The sequence below is a fragment of the Bombina bombina genome, chromosome 7 (assembly GCF_027579735.1).
Source record: "Bombina bombina isolate aBomBom1 chromosome 7, aBomBom1.pri, whole genome shotgun sequence".
Classification (NCBI taxonomy): Eukaryota; Metazoa; Chordata; class Amphibia; order Anura; family Bombinatoridae; genus Bombina; species Bombina bombina.
Window position 1 is genome coordinate 118,088,324 of NC_069505.1, and position 15,788 is coordinate 118,104,111.

At 39.4% G+C, this 15,788-nt stretch overlaps 1 protein-coding gene and 1 pseudogene across 2 annotated transcripts in view; both read right to left on the reverse strand.

The window, feature by feature from the left end:
• USP47 (ubiquitin specific peptidase 47) overlaps positions 1 to 15,788 on the reverse strand; it is a 410,657-nt gene that overhangs the window by 65,863 nt on the left and 329,006 nt on the right. Inside the window, exon 26 of one of the 2 annotated variants that reach the window (XM_053720262.1) lies at positions 8,017 to 8,150. In XM_053720262.1, coding sequence (XP_053576237.1) covers positions 8,017 to 8,150 — 134 coding nt within the window. The remainder of the gene's footprint in view (positions 1 to 8,016; positions 8,151 to 15,788) is intronic. The other variant, XM_053720263.1, reaches the window with a different exon arrangement.
• On the reverse strand, positions 13,302 to 13,411 carry LOC128637100 (uncharacterized; annotated as a pseudogene).

Below are 15,788 nucleotides of genomic sequence, written 5' to 3' on the forward strand. Positions count from 1 at the left end.
TTTGGCGCAAAAAATCTTTTCTGTTTCCGGCGTCATACGTGTCGCCGGAAGTTTTTGACGTCCTTTTGCGCCAAAAATGTCGGCGTTCCGGATGTGGCGTCATTTTTGGCGCCAAAAAGCATTTAGGCGCCAAAAAATATGGGCGTCGCTTTTGTCTCCACATTATTTCAGTCTCATTTTTTCTTTGCTTCTGGTTACTAGAAGCTTGTTTATTGGCATTTTTTCCCATTCCTGAAACTGTCATTTAAGGAATTTGATCAATTTTGCTTTATATGTTGTTTTTTCTCTTACATATTGCAAGATGTCTCACGTTGCATCTGAGTCAGAAGATACTTCAGGAAAATCGCTGACTAGTGCTGGAACTACCAAAGCTAAGTGTATCTGCTGTAAACTTTTGGTAGCTATTCCCCCGGCTGTTGTTTGTATTAATTGTCATGACAAACTTGTTAAAGCAGATAATATTTCCTTTAGTAATGTACCATTGCCTGTTGCAGTTCCTTCAACATCTAAGGTGCAGAATGTTCCTGATAACATAAGAGATTTTGTTTCTGAATCCATCAAGAAGGCTATGTCTGTTATTTCTCCTTCTAGTAAACATAAAAAATCTTTTAAAACTTCTCTCTCTACAGATGAATTTTTAAATGAACATCATCATTCTGATTCTGATGACTCTTCTGGTTCAGAGGATTCTGTCTCAGAGATTGATGCTGATAAATCTTCATATTTATTTAAAATGGAATTTATTCGTTCTTTACTTAAAGAAGTACTAATTGCTTTAGAAATTGAGGATTCTGGTCCTCTTGATACTAATTCTAAACGTTTAGATAAGGTATTTAAATCTCCTGTGGTTATTCCAGAAGTTTTTCCTGTTCCTAATGCTATTTCTGAAGTAATTTCCAGAGAATGGGATAAATTGGGTAATTCATTTACTCCTTCTAAACGTTTTAAGCAATTATATCCTGTGCCGTCTGACAGATTAGAATTTTGGGACAAAATCCCTAAAGTCGATGGGGCTATTTCTACCCTTGCTAAACGTACTACTATTCCTACGTCAGATGGTACTTCGTTTAAAGATCCTTTAGATAGGAAAATTGAATCCTTTCTAAGAAAAGCTTATCTGTGTTCAGGTAATCTTCTTAGACCTGCTATATCATTGGCTGATGTTGCTGCAGCTTCAACTTTTTGGTTGGAGACTTTAGCGCAACAAGTAACAGATCATGATTCTCATAATATTATTATTCTTCTTCTTCAGCATGCTAATAATTTTATCTGTGATGCCATTTTTGATATTATCAGAGTTGATGTCAGGTTTATGTCTCTAGCTATTTTAGCTAGAAGAGCTTTATGGCTTAAAACTTGGAATGCTGATATGGCTTCTAAATCAACTCTACTTTCCATTTCTTTCCAGGGTAACAAATTATTTGGTTCTCAGTTGGATTCTATTATCTCAACTGTTACTGGTGGGAAAGGAACTTTTTTACCACGGGATAAAAAATCTAAGGGTAAAAACAGGGCTAATAATCGTTTTCGTTCCTTTCGTTTCAACAAAGAACAAAAGCCTGATCCTTCATCCTCAGGAGCAGTTTCAGTTTGGAAACCATCTCCAGTCTGGAATAAATCCAAGCCTTCTAGAAAGACAAAGCCTGCTTCTAAGTCCACATGAAGGTGCGGCCCTCATTCCAGCTCAGCTGGTAGGGGGCAGGTTACGTTTTTTCAAAGAAATTTGGATCAATTCTGTTCACAATCTTTGGATTCAGAACATTGTTTCAGAAGGGTACAGAATTTGGTTTCAAGATGAGACCTCCTGCAAAGAGATTTTTTCTTTCCCGTGTCCCAGTAAATCCAGTGAAAGCTCAAGCATTTCTGAATTGTGTTTCAGATCTAGAGTTGGCTGGAGTAATTATGCCAGTTCCAGTTCTGGAACAGGGGATGGGGTTTTATTCAAATCTCTTCATTGTACCAAAGAAGGAGAATTCCTTCAGACCAGTTCTGGATCTAAAAATATTGAATCGTTATGTAAGGATACCAACGTTCAAAATGGTAACTGTAAGGACTATCTTGCCTTTTGTTCAGCAAGGGCATTATATGTCCACAATAGATTTACAGGATGCATATCTGCATATTCCGATTCATCCAGATCATTATCAGTTCCTGAGATTCTCTTTTCTGGACAAGCATTACTAGTTTGTGGCTCTGCCGTTTGGCCTAGCTACAGCTCCAAGAATTTTTACAAAGGTTCTCGGTGCCCTTCTGTCTGTAATCAGAGAACAGGGTATTGTGGTATTTCCTTATTTGGACGATATCTTGGTACTTGCTCAGTCTTTACATTTAGCAGAATCTCATACGAATCGACTTGTGTTGTCTCTTCAAGATCATGGTTGGAGGATCAATTCACCAAAAAGTTAATTGATTCCTCAGACAAGGGTAACCTTTCTGGGTTTCCAGATAGATTCAGTGTCCATGACTCTGTCTTTAACAGACAAGAGACGTCTAAAATTGATTTCAGCTTGTCGAAACCTTCAGTCACAATCATTCCCTTCGGTAGCCTTATGCATGGAAATTCTAGGTCTTATGACTGCTGCATCGGACGCGATCCCCTTTGCTCGTTTTCACATGCGACCTCTTCAGCTCTGTATGCTGAATCAATGGTGCAGGGATTACACAAAGATATCTCAATTAATATCTTTTAAAACCGATTGTACGACACTCTCTAATGTGGTGGGCAGATCACGATCATTTAATTCAGGGGGCTTCTTTTGTGCTTCCGACCTGGACTGTAATTTCAACAGATGCAAGTCTCACAGGTTGGGGAGCTGTGTGGGGATCTCTGACGGCACAAGGAGTTTGGGAATCTCAGGAGGTGAGATTACCGATCAATATTTTGGAACTCCGTGCAATTTTCAGAGCTCTTCAGTCTTGGCCTCTTCTGAAGAGAGAATCGTTCATTTGTTTTCAGACAGACAATGTCACTACTGTGGCATACATCAATCATCAAGGAGGGACTCACAGTCCTCTGGCTATGAAAGAAGTATCTCGAATTCTGGTTTGGGCGGAATCCAGCTCCTGTCTAATATCTGCGGTTCATATCCCAGGTATAGACAATTGGGAAGCGGATTATCTCAGTCGCCAAACGTTGCATCCGGGCAAATGGTCTCTTCACCCAGAGGTTTTTCTTCAGATTGTTCAAATGTGGGAGCTTCCAGAAATAGATCTGATGGCGTCTCATCTAAACAAGAAACTTCCCAGGTATCTGTCCAGATCCCGGGATCCTCAGGCGGAAGCAGTGGATGCATTATCACTTCCTTGGAAGTATCATCCTGCTTATATCTTTCCGCCTCTAGTTCTTCTTCCAAGAGTAATCTCCAAGATTCTGAAGGAATGCTCGTTTGTTCTGCTGGTAGCTCCGGCATGGCCTCACAGGTTTTGGTATGCGGATCTTGTCCGGATAGCCTCTTGCCATCCGTGGACTCTACCGCTACGACCAGACCTTCTGTCGCAAGGTCCTTTTTTCCATCAGGATCTCAAATCCTTAAATTTAAAGGTATGGAGATTGAACGCTTGATTCTTGGTCAAAGAGGTTTCTCTGACTCTGATTAATACTATGTTACAGGCTCGTAAATCTGTATCCAGAGAGATATATTATAGAGTCTGGAAGACTTATATTTCTTGGTGTCTTTCTCATCATTTTTCTTGGCATTCTTTTAGAATTCCGAGAATTTTACAGTTTCTTCAGGATGGTTTAGTTAAAGGTTTATCCGCAAGTTCTTTGAAAGGACAAATCTCTGCTCTTTCTGTTCTTTTTCACAGAAAGATTGCTAATCTTCCTGATATTCATTGTTTTGTACAAGCTTTGGTTCGTATAAAACCTGTCATTAAGTCAATTTCTCCTCCTTGGAGTTTGAATTTGGTTCTGGAGGCTCTTCAAGCTCCTCCGTTTGAACCTATGCATTCATTGGACATTAAATTACTTTCTTGGAAAGTTTTGTTCCTTTTGGCAATCTCTTCTGCCAGAAGAGTTTCTGAATTATCTGCTCTTTCTTGTGAGTCTCCTTTTCTGATTTTTCATCAGGATAAGGCAGTGTTGCGAACTTCTTTTGAATTTTTACCTAAAGTTGTGAATTCTAACAACATTAGTAGAGAAATTGTGGTTCCTTCATTATGTCCTAATCCTAAAAATTCTAAGGAGAAATCATTGCATTCTTTGGATGTTGTTAGAGCTTTGAAATATTATGTTGAAGCTACTAAGTCTTTCCGAAAGACTTCTAGTTTATTTGTTATCTTTTCCGGTTCTAGAAAAGGCCAGAAAGCTTCTGCCATTTCTTTGGCATCTTGGTTGAAATCTTTAATTCATCTTGCCTATGTTGAGTCGGGTAAAACTCCGCCTCAAAGGATTACAGCTCATTCTACTAGGTCAGTTTCTACTTCCTGGGCGTTTAGGAATGAAGCTTCGATTGATCAGATTTGCAAAGCAGCAACTTGGTCCTCTTTGCATACTTTTACTAAATTCTACCATTTTGATGTATTTTCTTCTTCTGAAGCAGTTTTTGGTAGAAAAGTACTTCAGGCAGCGGTTTCAGTTTGAATCTTCTGCTTATGTTTTTCATTAAACTTTATTTTGGGTGTGGATTATTTTCAGCAGGAATTGGCTGTCTTTATTTTATCCCTCCCTCTCTAGTGACTCTTGCGTGGAAAGATCCACATCTTGGGTAATCATTATCCCATACGTCACTAGCTCATGGACTCTTGCTAATTACATGAAAGAAAACATAATTTATGTAAGAACTTACCTGATAAATTCATTTCTTTCATATTAGCAAGAGTCCATGAGGCCCGCCCTTTTTTTGGGGTGGTTATGATTTTTGTATAAAGCACAATTATTCCAATTCCTTATTTTATATGCTTTCGCTCTTTTTTATCACCCCACTTCTTGGCTATTCGTAAAACTGAATTGTGGGTGTGGTGAGGGGTGTATTTATAGGCATTTTGAGGTTTGGGAAACTTTGCCCCTCCTGGTAGGAATGTATATCCCATACGTCACTAGCTCATGGACTCTTGCTAATATGAAAGAAATGAATTTATCAGGTAAATTCTTACATAAATTATGCTATTCACTCATTTTTTCTTTGCATAAATGTTTTGTAGATGATCTATTTATATAGCCCATAAAGTTTTTTTTTTTTAAATTAATGTATAGTTTTGCTTATTTTTAAATAACATTGCTCTGATTTTCAGACTCCTAACCAAGCCCCAAAGTTTTATGTGAATACGCTCAGCTACCTACTCCAGCTTTCTCCTGTTTGTTTAAAGGGTCTTTTCATATGCAAAAGAAGGGGGAGGGGGGGAGTGTCTTATTTGCCACTTGCAGTGGGCTTTCCAGCAGCCTTTTCAACAGAGCCAAACTGACAGCTTCTAAGTAAGTTTTTAAACAGTTTTATACTGAATTTTTATATCAGTATCTGTGAATCTTATTCTTTATAGTAGTGTCTATTACATGCAATTATATGAAAATGAGTGTATACTGTCCCTTTAAGTGAAAACTCCAGCTCCTCTCGCGACCTCCTTCTTTGTTGAGGGTTGCAAGAGAATGACTGGATATGACATGTGAGGGGAGGAGCTATATAGCAGCTCTGCTTGGGTGATCCTCTTGCAACTTCCTGTTGGGAAGGAGAATATATCCCATAAGTAATGGATGACCCGTGGACTGAACACACTTAACAAGAGAAAACAAACATTTCTAGTGTTATGTAAAGTTATCACTAAGCCTGCTACCAGTCGCTTCTACTGCAGTTAAGGCTCATACATTATTTCAGTATTAACATTATTTTCTCAGTCAAATTCTATTCCCTAGAAAATAACTCTACTGCGCATACATTTATCAGCCTGATACCAGTCGCTACTACTGCATGTAAGGCTGTACTTACATCATAAGGGTATCAGCAGTGTTTTCTTAGTCAATTCCATTCCTTAGAAAATATTTTACTGCACATACCTCATTTGCAGGTGACCCCGCATGCTATTCCCTTTTCTGAAGTTACCCCACTCCTCAGAATGTACGAGAACAGCCAGTGGATCTTAGTTACGTCTGCTAAGATCATAAAAAACGCAGGCAGATTCTTCTTCTAAATACTGCCTGAGAGAAAAAACAGCACACTCCGGTGCCATTTAAAATAACAAACTTTTGATTGAAGAATAATTAAGTAAAAAACTCCTAACTCCTCTCACGACCTCCTCCTTTGTTGAGGGTTGCAAGAGAATGACTGGGTATGACATGTGAGGGGAGGAGCTATATAGCAGCTCTGCTTGGGTGATCCTCTTGCAACTTCCTGTTGGGAAGGAGAATATAACCCATAAGTAATGGATGACCCGTGGACTGAACACACTTAACAAGAGAAATACTATTTACAAATCACTAAAAATAACGTCTAGGCATCTTAATCAAGTTCTGTGGGTTTCGGTATCACTTAAATGTTGATGAGACCAAATCAACCTCTCTACAGCAGACCTATACACCGTCCTTGCTCCCCTGTGTCACTAGCTTCTTATATAATATCCCATGAGTCATTATCTCCAAAACTCCTCTTCATCCACTAAAGTCCGTTCAAATCACAATCATCACTTTAACCACTTCTGCCTGATGCACTGAGGTTACACTTGACTCAGAACTTTCATTTCTTCCGTACATTTATAACCCATTGCTAATTAATGCTGTTTCTATCTGAATCTCTCTAAAATCCATCATCTCCCCACTCTAAGATTCTAATCCAGTCCTTTCATCACATCCCACATAGTCTACCCCAACAACTCCACCCTTTCTGGTCTCTCAAGCCGTTGACTGTCCCTTCTGAAATCCGTCGTATGCATCACAGAAAGACTTATCTACCTTGTGCAATGCTTCAAATCTTTTACATCTGTCAGTTCTTCCATTGACTTCCTTCAACCTAAAGAATACATAACCCATACAGAGCCCTCTTGAGATTTGTAACTGTCTGCATCTCTGCCTTGTCTGCAAATGCTCTTAAAGCCCTCCTCTTTATCCTACCCAAGACCTACTTCTATGCTCCTCTCATATCTTCCTCACATGCCCATCTGCAGGACTTCTCTATAGCAGCACATTGTTTGTGTAACTATTTGCCTTGGTCTGTAAGACGGGCCTCAAACTTTCAGGGTGACAAGTGCGCCTTAAAAACACATGCATTTAGGGATAGGTGCAATCTAACATGTATGTATGCCAGTAGACAACCCAAAGCAAAGGTCATGTATATCAGATAACTCACAAAAAGTCTCTTTACACCATAAAAAGACTAACTATTTGAGATTGTAATCTAAAATGCTCTGCAATATACTTTCATTATTTACGTTGCCTTCATTTCTCTGTAATTTAAGTGTAAAAAGTGTGGATTTTCCAGTCCTGAAAATGGAAAGAGCACATGGCACAAACATAATGTTACCAAATATCTGTTCCTAATTTGCAATTTATTATCTTATTTCTGAGCTAACCACAATTGAGATTTTGGAATGCCCAGTCATCTCTAAATTTAGGTATGAAAAATGGTGGGTGGAGTTTGCCCATTTAAAACCAACTGCAGCAAACAAGGCATTTGTTTCAATAAGGTTCAGACTATGCAGATATCTTAATCTATTGGAAGACTGCAGAAAAAAGGAAATTTACGCTTACCTGATAAATTCTTTTCTTTCTTGGCAGTGAAAGTTTACCAAATCCATATTGGAAATACTTCAACTGGCCACCAGGAGAGGCAAAGACACCCCAAACAGAGCATTAACATCCCTCCCACTTCTCCTACCCTCTCAGTAGGTTAAGCCGAGGATATACAACAGAGTTGTCTTAGACAGAGGAAATACCTAGGTATGCCACATGTATTTCCTGCTTGCTGCAATTTGAATATAACCAGCTACTATTTACTTTAATATAAAAACATTTTTGACGTATAATTTCTGGTATTTGCATGCATCACAGAAAAGTTTATGCTTTCAGTGAATCTTTAATAAGCAAATCACCTTTTCTCTTAATTCATCTACACTGCTGCTTTCCAGAACGATTTCCTGAAACGGATCAAGCTTCAACTCTGACGGCCTCCAGCATTTTGTAAATATGGAGAGCTGAGTCATGGATTTCATTTTTTCACATTCTGCTAAGGGAAACAAAGAATTGCTCGTTTACTTGTCCTAAATTATATCTGTAACATAAAAACAAACATTTAGCCACCGATAACCAATGAAACGAGAGACAGAACAAGCCTTATGGATGGTAGAAAAGGTGAATTATAGCAGTTTTTATCTAACATTTTTAGTGTGTGCACCTTAAAACATAAGAATATACAACAAAATGACTGCCAACTGCCTAACTATAACAATCACAATATTAGTCCTTTCTGCTCACCTTATCTACTTGTTTTGACACGTTAACCCCGGCACGAAAGGGTTAAAATGTATACCTGATACATGTGTCATGCTTGTTTCAAAACAATATCAAAATAACACCTAGCTTAGAAAAACTGACTATAATCCAGTTGCCAGGTTAGGTATAAGTATCAAACTTTGCCCTGGAATTTCTCTTCATTGTACCATCCCACAAAAGACAAACAAAGCCATGGCGATTCTGTTAATTTTTAATCAGGGGTAAAAAAATATTGCAAAAATGTTCTCTATATAGTAACAACCCCCAGTGTTTATAATCCATTTTAGTGTTAAAGAAAACATTATGCACCTCTGGCTTTTGTATAAAAATTATGTTGTTTTGTCCCAGGCTTCCTAGAGAAGACAAAAAGTATTTTCAAAAACAAGTTATTGATTTAAGCATTTTTAAGAAAATCTAGGTTACAGGATTTACTTTTACTACAACTCTAGAAAGCGTTGGAAATAGTTTTCAATATCCAGTTAGTTATGTTGTAGATCAGGGCTTGACAAACCCAGGTGCCAGGGAGCCAATGGCGCCTTAAAATTAGGCCCTGACACTCTAGTTTAGAGTCCTCAATGCCCCCACCAGCAACACTTAATAAAATGCAAATTATAGTCTATAATTTATTTGAAACAACAACTAATACCTCTGATTACAGTACTGTACTATCTTCTGAAAGTATTATGTATACAAAATTATTATGAATGATATAAAACTACCTTTAGGTTGCATATATAAGCTGTATTATGACATGTAAATATTGCCTAAATACATAAGATTTAGTTAATAACACTTGGTTATCTTTGTGAAGGTCGCATGTATCAAGCCGGATCAAGACCCTATCATGACCAGCACAATCTCCAGACCTGAACCCCATTGAAAACCTCTGGAATATGATCAAGAGGAAGGTGGATGGTCACCAGCCATCAAACAAAGCTGAGCTGCTCCTTTGTGACGGGAGTGGCATAAAGTCACCCAACAGCAAGAAATATTGATTTCAGAACTTTTGCCAAGTTAAAACATTAGTATTGTGTTTAAAAATGAATATGACCTGGTTTTCTTTGCATTATATGAGGTCTGAAAACACCATCTTTTTTGTTATTTTGACCGGTTGTCATTTTCTGCAAATAAATGCTCTAAATAACTATTTTTATTTGGAACTTGGGAGAAATGTTTTCAGCAGTTTATAGGATAAAACAAAAAACAAAACAATTGACGCATTACCCGCAGACGCATCCCCATAAAGAATCTCTAACCCGCCCTTTGACAACCTTTGAAAACGTGTATACACACTTTCCCCAATAAAAGTATACAATCACTTATACATCAGCAGATCCTTTCATCCTACGCTTCCTCTTTACCATCTTACGTTAAAAAGTGGGAAATTGAAATAGGTGACTCCTGCACCAGCAAAGAATGGCTGCATATCTTTGCCAACATGAACAAGTCCTCATTTTCCATCTCAACGCTAGAGATGAACCTGAAGCTTCTAAGCAGATGGTACTACACACCACACCGCTTACACCAGTTATTCCCTGGCACACCTGCCAAGTGCTGAAGAGGCTGTTCAGATTTAGGTACCCCCACTCATATATGGTGGTCCTGCCCCATAGCTGAAAATTTCTGGAAACTGATCACCATTGAAATCACACGTGTTCTAGATGTTCCTTTCCCCTTCACAATATGGACCTTCCTTTTTAACTCTCTCCCAAAAATCAAATGCAAACTAAGATTCACACTACTAAAAACTAACAACACTGCCAAGAGACTAATTCCCTTAAATTGAACGAAAAAAGAACTGCCAAATATCTCACTTTGGAACAACCTGGTATCACACACTTCATTTAGAAAAATACCACTACACTCATACAAAACGCACAGAAGACTATTATTCAATATGCTTCATATGGGAAGAGTACCTACAAGCCTGATTACGCACTAATTGAACCTTTGTTTCAGTAATTTAGAACACCCATTTACCTATATCATGATATTTCCCCGTCGTAACACCGCACGGAATAGATTATCTCGCATTAGTATACACCTATTATTCACCCCTATATATATTCTGGTACACATATGTGCATAAAAAGAAATCAACTGTACTTATTTGAAGCAAACCTGTAACTGATGCAGGTTTAGTTAATTTTCTGCAGGATGTTACATGTAGTTATACCAAAATTCACTTGTTTTTTGTTTATGGTTGATGATAAACCAGTTACTGATGTTGACCTAAATTAAAGAGAGCTGCCAGAAATAGACATTTTGCTACACTTTGTACTGAGTGGGACCCTGTCCCGCTTGTATAAGACATATTGAGTCTCTGCAACGCTCCACTAGTTGCCAATGTGATGTAAAATTTTTATCTTTGTTAAATCTCAGGCGCTCATTCTTGTATATGTAAATTGTATATTGACCAGCTAACTGTTTACTAAATGTTTCAATAAAGCTCTTTTGAGGAGAAAAAAAATACATGCTTACCTGATAAATTTCTTTCTTTCATGACATGGTGAGTCCACTGGATCATCAATTACTGTTGGGAATATCACTCCTGGCCAGCAGGAGGAGGCAAAGAGCACTACAGCAAAGTTGTTAAAGGGACACTGAACCCAAATTTTTTCTTTTGTGGTTCAGATAGAGCATGAAATTTTAAGCAACTTACTCCTATTATGAAATTTTCTTCATTCTCTTGGTATCTTAATTTGAAATACAAGAATGTAAGTTTAGATGCCGGCCCATTTTTGGTGAACAACCTGGGTTGTCCTTGCTGAGTGGTGGATACATTCATCCACCAATAAAAGAGTGCTGTCCAGAGTCTGGCGAAAAAAAAGCTTCTTTTTCAAATAAAGTTAGCAAGAGAACGAAGAAAAATTGATAATAGGAGTAAATTATAAAGTTGCTTAAAATTGCATGCTCTATCTGAATGACATGAAAGAAAAATTTTGGTTTCAGTATCCCTTTAAGTATCACTTCCCTTCCCACAAACCCCAGTCATTCGACCAAAGGAGAGAAAGGAAATAACACAATGTGCAGAGGTGCCTGAAGTTTATATAACAAAAACTGTCTGAAAAAAACAGGGTGGGCCGTGGACTCACCGTGTCAAGAAATAAATTTATCAGGTAAGCTAATTTTGTTTTCTTTCTAATGACACGGTGAGTCCATGAGATCATCAATTACTGTTGGAAATTAATACCCAAGCTAGAGGACACGGATGATAAGGGAGGGACAAGACAGGTAACCTAAACAGAAGGCACCACTGCTTGAAGAACCTCTCTGCCAAAAGAAGCCTCAGCCGAGGCAAAAGTGTCAAATTTATAGAATTTAGAAAAAATGTGCAAAGACCAAGTCAAAGCCTTACAGATCCGATCTACAGAGGCCTCATTCTTGAAGGCCCAAGAGGAAGACACCGCTCTGTGGGATGAGCTGTAATTCTCTCAGGAGGCTGCTGTTCAGCAGTCTCATATGCCAAACAAATAATGCTTCTCAACCAGAGAGAAAGAGAAGTGGCAGTAGCTTTCTGAACTTTACGTTTACCAGAAAAACAAACAAACAAAGCATAAGACTGACAAAAGTCCCTTGTAGCCTGCAAAGAGAACTTAAGATCACGCACAACGTCTAAGTTGTGTAACAAACGTTCCCTATGGCACGAAGGATTAGGACAGAAAGGAGGAACAACAATTTCCTGGTTACTATTCCTGTCCGAACAACCTTAGGAAGAAAACCAAACTTGGTACGGAGAACTACCTTATCTGAATGAATATGAGATAAGGAGAATCACACTGCAAGGCTGAGAGTTCAGAAACTCTCCAAGCAGAAGACATGGCAGGAGAAACAAAAAACTCCCCAAGATAAAACTTAATATCTAAGGGACAGGAAGGCTCAACGGAGCCTGCAGAAAACCTTAACAAGATTTTAATACAGGCCTGATCCTGACCAGGACGTGGCCAAGGCTTGAACATCTGGCACTGCGCCGGGCGTATGAGCAGTAGAGTGAATAACGCATAATCTGACATTTGAGGGTACTGATAGATAACCCTTCTCAAGGCCTTCCTGGAGAAAAGACAAGATCCTCGGGATCCCGATCTTACTTCAAAAATCCTTTAGACACACATCAATAAAGGATATTTACAACATATCTTATGAAAAAATGTTTCAAGGGACCGGCTAGCGAGCCTGAACCATGGTCACAATGACCGACTCTAAAACTCATGCTTAGCTAAATCAAGCGCTCAAAATCCAAACAGAAGATTCAGAGAAGATATGTGGATAAAGGAAGGCGCCCAGAGGTAGAAGAACCCTCCTCAGAGGCAATCTTTCAAGGGGAAACAGACAAATCTCTACTAAGTCTGCACACTAGGACCTGCAGAGTCACGCAGGAGCTGAGAAACACAGACACTCTCTCTTACTTGATACGAGCAATAACTCGTGGAAGGAGAGTACCAGAGAAAAACATGTAAGTTGACCTGAAAACCCAAAACAATTGCCAGAACCTCTATTAGATCCACTTGAGGATCCCTGGTCCTGAACCGACCTCGGAGCTTAGAATTCCACGAGATGCTCTCAAATCCAGCTCCGCACCCCACCCTTTGAGGGTCAGGCTGGAAAACACCTCCGGATGGAGCACCCACTCCCCGGAAGGAGACTGACTGCTAAAGGGCATCTAGCATCACAGCAGCTGGATTCGAACCCATAACCTTTGAGTGGCAAAACCGCAGATAACAACCGGGCTACATTGGCTGCTTTCGATACCGCTTCCCAGTTGACCACACCTGGAATGAGGATGGCCTAAGACAACCATTGTGGGCTTCCGCCCACTGAACCATCCAAGTCACCTCCTCTATGGCTTAAGGAACTCCAAGCTCCTCCCAGATGGTTGATGCAACCATTGAGGTGACATTAACCTACTGGAAACAAGTTAAAGACAGTTGTTCCTCTCCACAGAAATCTTTAGTAAAAAACAAAAGATTTATTCGATCTGAAGAGAAACCAGGGTATGCTTACTACACTGTTTGCTTGCGTTGAGCCACAATCAGTTCTGAAACCAGTCCCAGACTGCGACCCAGTCCAGAAGGCTGCCGTTCATCCGACACACTCGCCCTAGGATGAATACTCCCCACTACGGGAGAGATTAATCTCGATCTATCCTTTGCAAAAGATTGCAAGCTCTTCATTTTACGGAAAACAACAAGGGAATGATGTTCATGGATCATCAGACCAATCCCCTTCATACTCTCTTTAAAATAGGCTTTCCCTGTAGTCAAAGCATTTACCAACTGATTTTCCTTACCGGCCTAACTAGAGCCGCTAGAAAAGATAAAAGAGACTACTGCAGCTCACTCCAAAACTTCCCACCTTCTGGTTGCAAAGTGGAAGAAATCTACCGGACCACAAGAACTCCCTGTTGACCAGGTAGAAGAATTAAAAACCTGAGTGTTAACTACTGTCCCAATTCCTAATGAAGAGAGAGGAAAGAAATAAACCTTGATATCTGACCTCAGATAGAAAGTTCTCCTAATAGAGAATCTATCAAGGTCCACCATAAATTGTCGTAGACTGAACAAGATAAACCCATCTCCAGACTTTATTCCCAATCATAGGAAAATATATTGGGCAAGATCTCCGGTAAAGAGAAATTGTTCGAACAAAGTATAACACATGAACCAAAAAAAGTTCAGAAGGCACTGCAATATCCCAAGACAAAAAGGTCTTTCACGGATGACGAAACTCAGACACTTGACAGAGTTTCAAGAGAACAATAAAGCCCATCCTTCAGGTCTATGTATGTTATAAACAGACGTTCTTAAACTAAAAGAATAGTTAGAAGGGCAAAATCTGAGTAACTTGAGGTAATACCTAGATCCCTTTCCCAGACTGGGACTGGGATTATAACTCAGATTGCAGATACACCAAAAGGAGAAACTGTCTCTGGGAGGATACTAAAGTTTGTAGGATTGTTAAAGAGGGAAAGAAAAAACGCCCGAGGCGTGGATCAGGAGGAACATAGAATTTGAATCTGCAACTGCAGAACTATAAGGCCTAGGTGGAATCTGCTGACCAAAATCTCAGTCACAGTGCCCACTGCCTATCACAGCAAATCTGGAAAACAAGGCATTGCTCCAAAAAACCTCCAGCTTTTTATCCCATGGATCCGTAAGGAACAACTATCTCCCATAGAGATCAAAGTACTCTATGCCATACAGGAGACAGGGAGACAAGTATCCCTAGATATTCCTGTGAAAAAATCTGCAGCCCGTCTATAGACACTTCCTCATAAGAAGTAACATTATAGTGGACCTATCCAAGGTTGACAACAGCAAGTTTATCGATGTCGTCCAAGTAGCCAATACCTCCTTTAACAGTACACGAGGTGAATAAGCATACATCTGAAGGATACCACTTCAGTATCAGACGAAGGAATTATCCTGTCCGCATCTGAGATTCTACCCTCTTCTTACCCGACTTAGGGGAGAGAGCAGTCTGAGTAGCAGAAGCAGAAACCTTACTATCTGAAAATTTTAAAGTCCTCTTGTGTTACCCCTGTCCTGTTAATATATTATAACTGTAAGGAAGGTATGAGTGACAGCTGCATGTTGCACCCAAAAAACTCAAGTCATCCTAACTACATAGGAACAGTATTCTGTTGCATTAAAACATTCAAACAGAATGAAGTCCACATAGGCTGTAAGAGCACAACAGACTTAACCCCTTATAGGCTGGTAGCACTATAGGCTGGAGTTTTAAATAAAATATAATTAAGAAATAGACACTTGACAAAGTTTCAGGCAATTTATAGTGGCATCATATATAATAAATATAGGATAGGGCTTCCTGAATCACAATGACAAGAGCTGCGTGATTATTAGAAAACAAAAACAGCAGGAATAAAACACCATGAGCGGCAGTAGAGCAACTCACTAGTTTATAGAAGGTACGCAGCAACGGCTGGTCCTTGCATTGCATGAGCCCCCAGGTTATGCCAGAGGAATCGCACTATCAACCCCTCACTCCGTTCTTAGGGAGGGGGGCATGGTCAACGACCGGCTCAGGAGAGCCGAAATGGCGATTCCCTGCCACAACTAAAGGAAGGAGGAGGAACTCGTGTTGAAATACTGCACACGAGAGAGAACAGAAATGAAGTGCGGAGCATAATTGACCTCGCGCCTCATCCTGTTATACACAATTAAACACAATAAATCTTGAAAGAAACCCAACACTGCGCCGTTTAGCATTTAAAGAGAGCGCTCTCTCTCAGAAATAGCATTCTTGCATTTTCCCAAATCTGTATAGCAGGATTAAGTACCCTTTTAACCTAGAAACAGGTTGCTTAGGAAAACACATGAGCAACACTGCAATCAATTTGCCCAGAAATGTG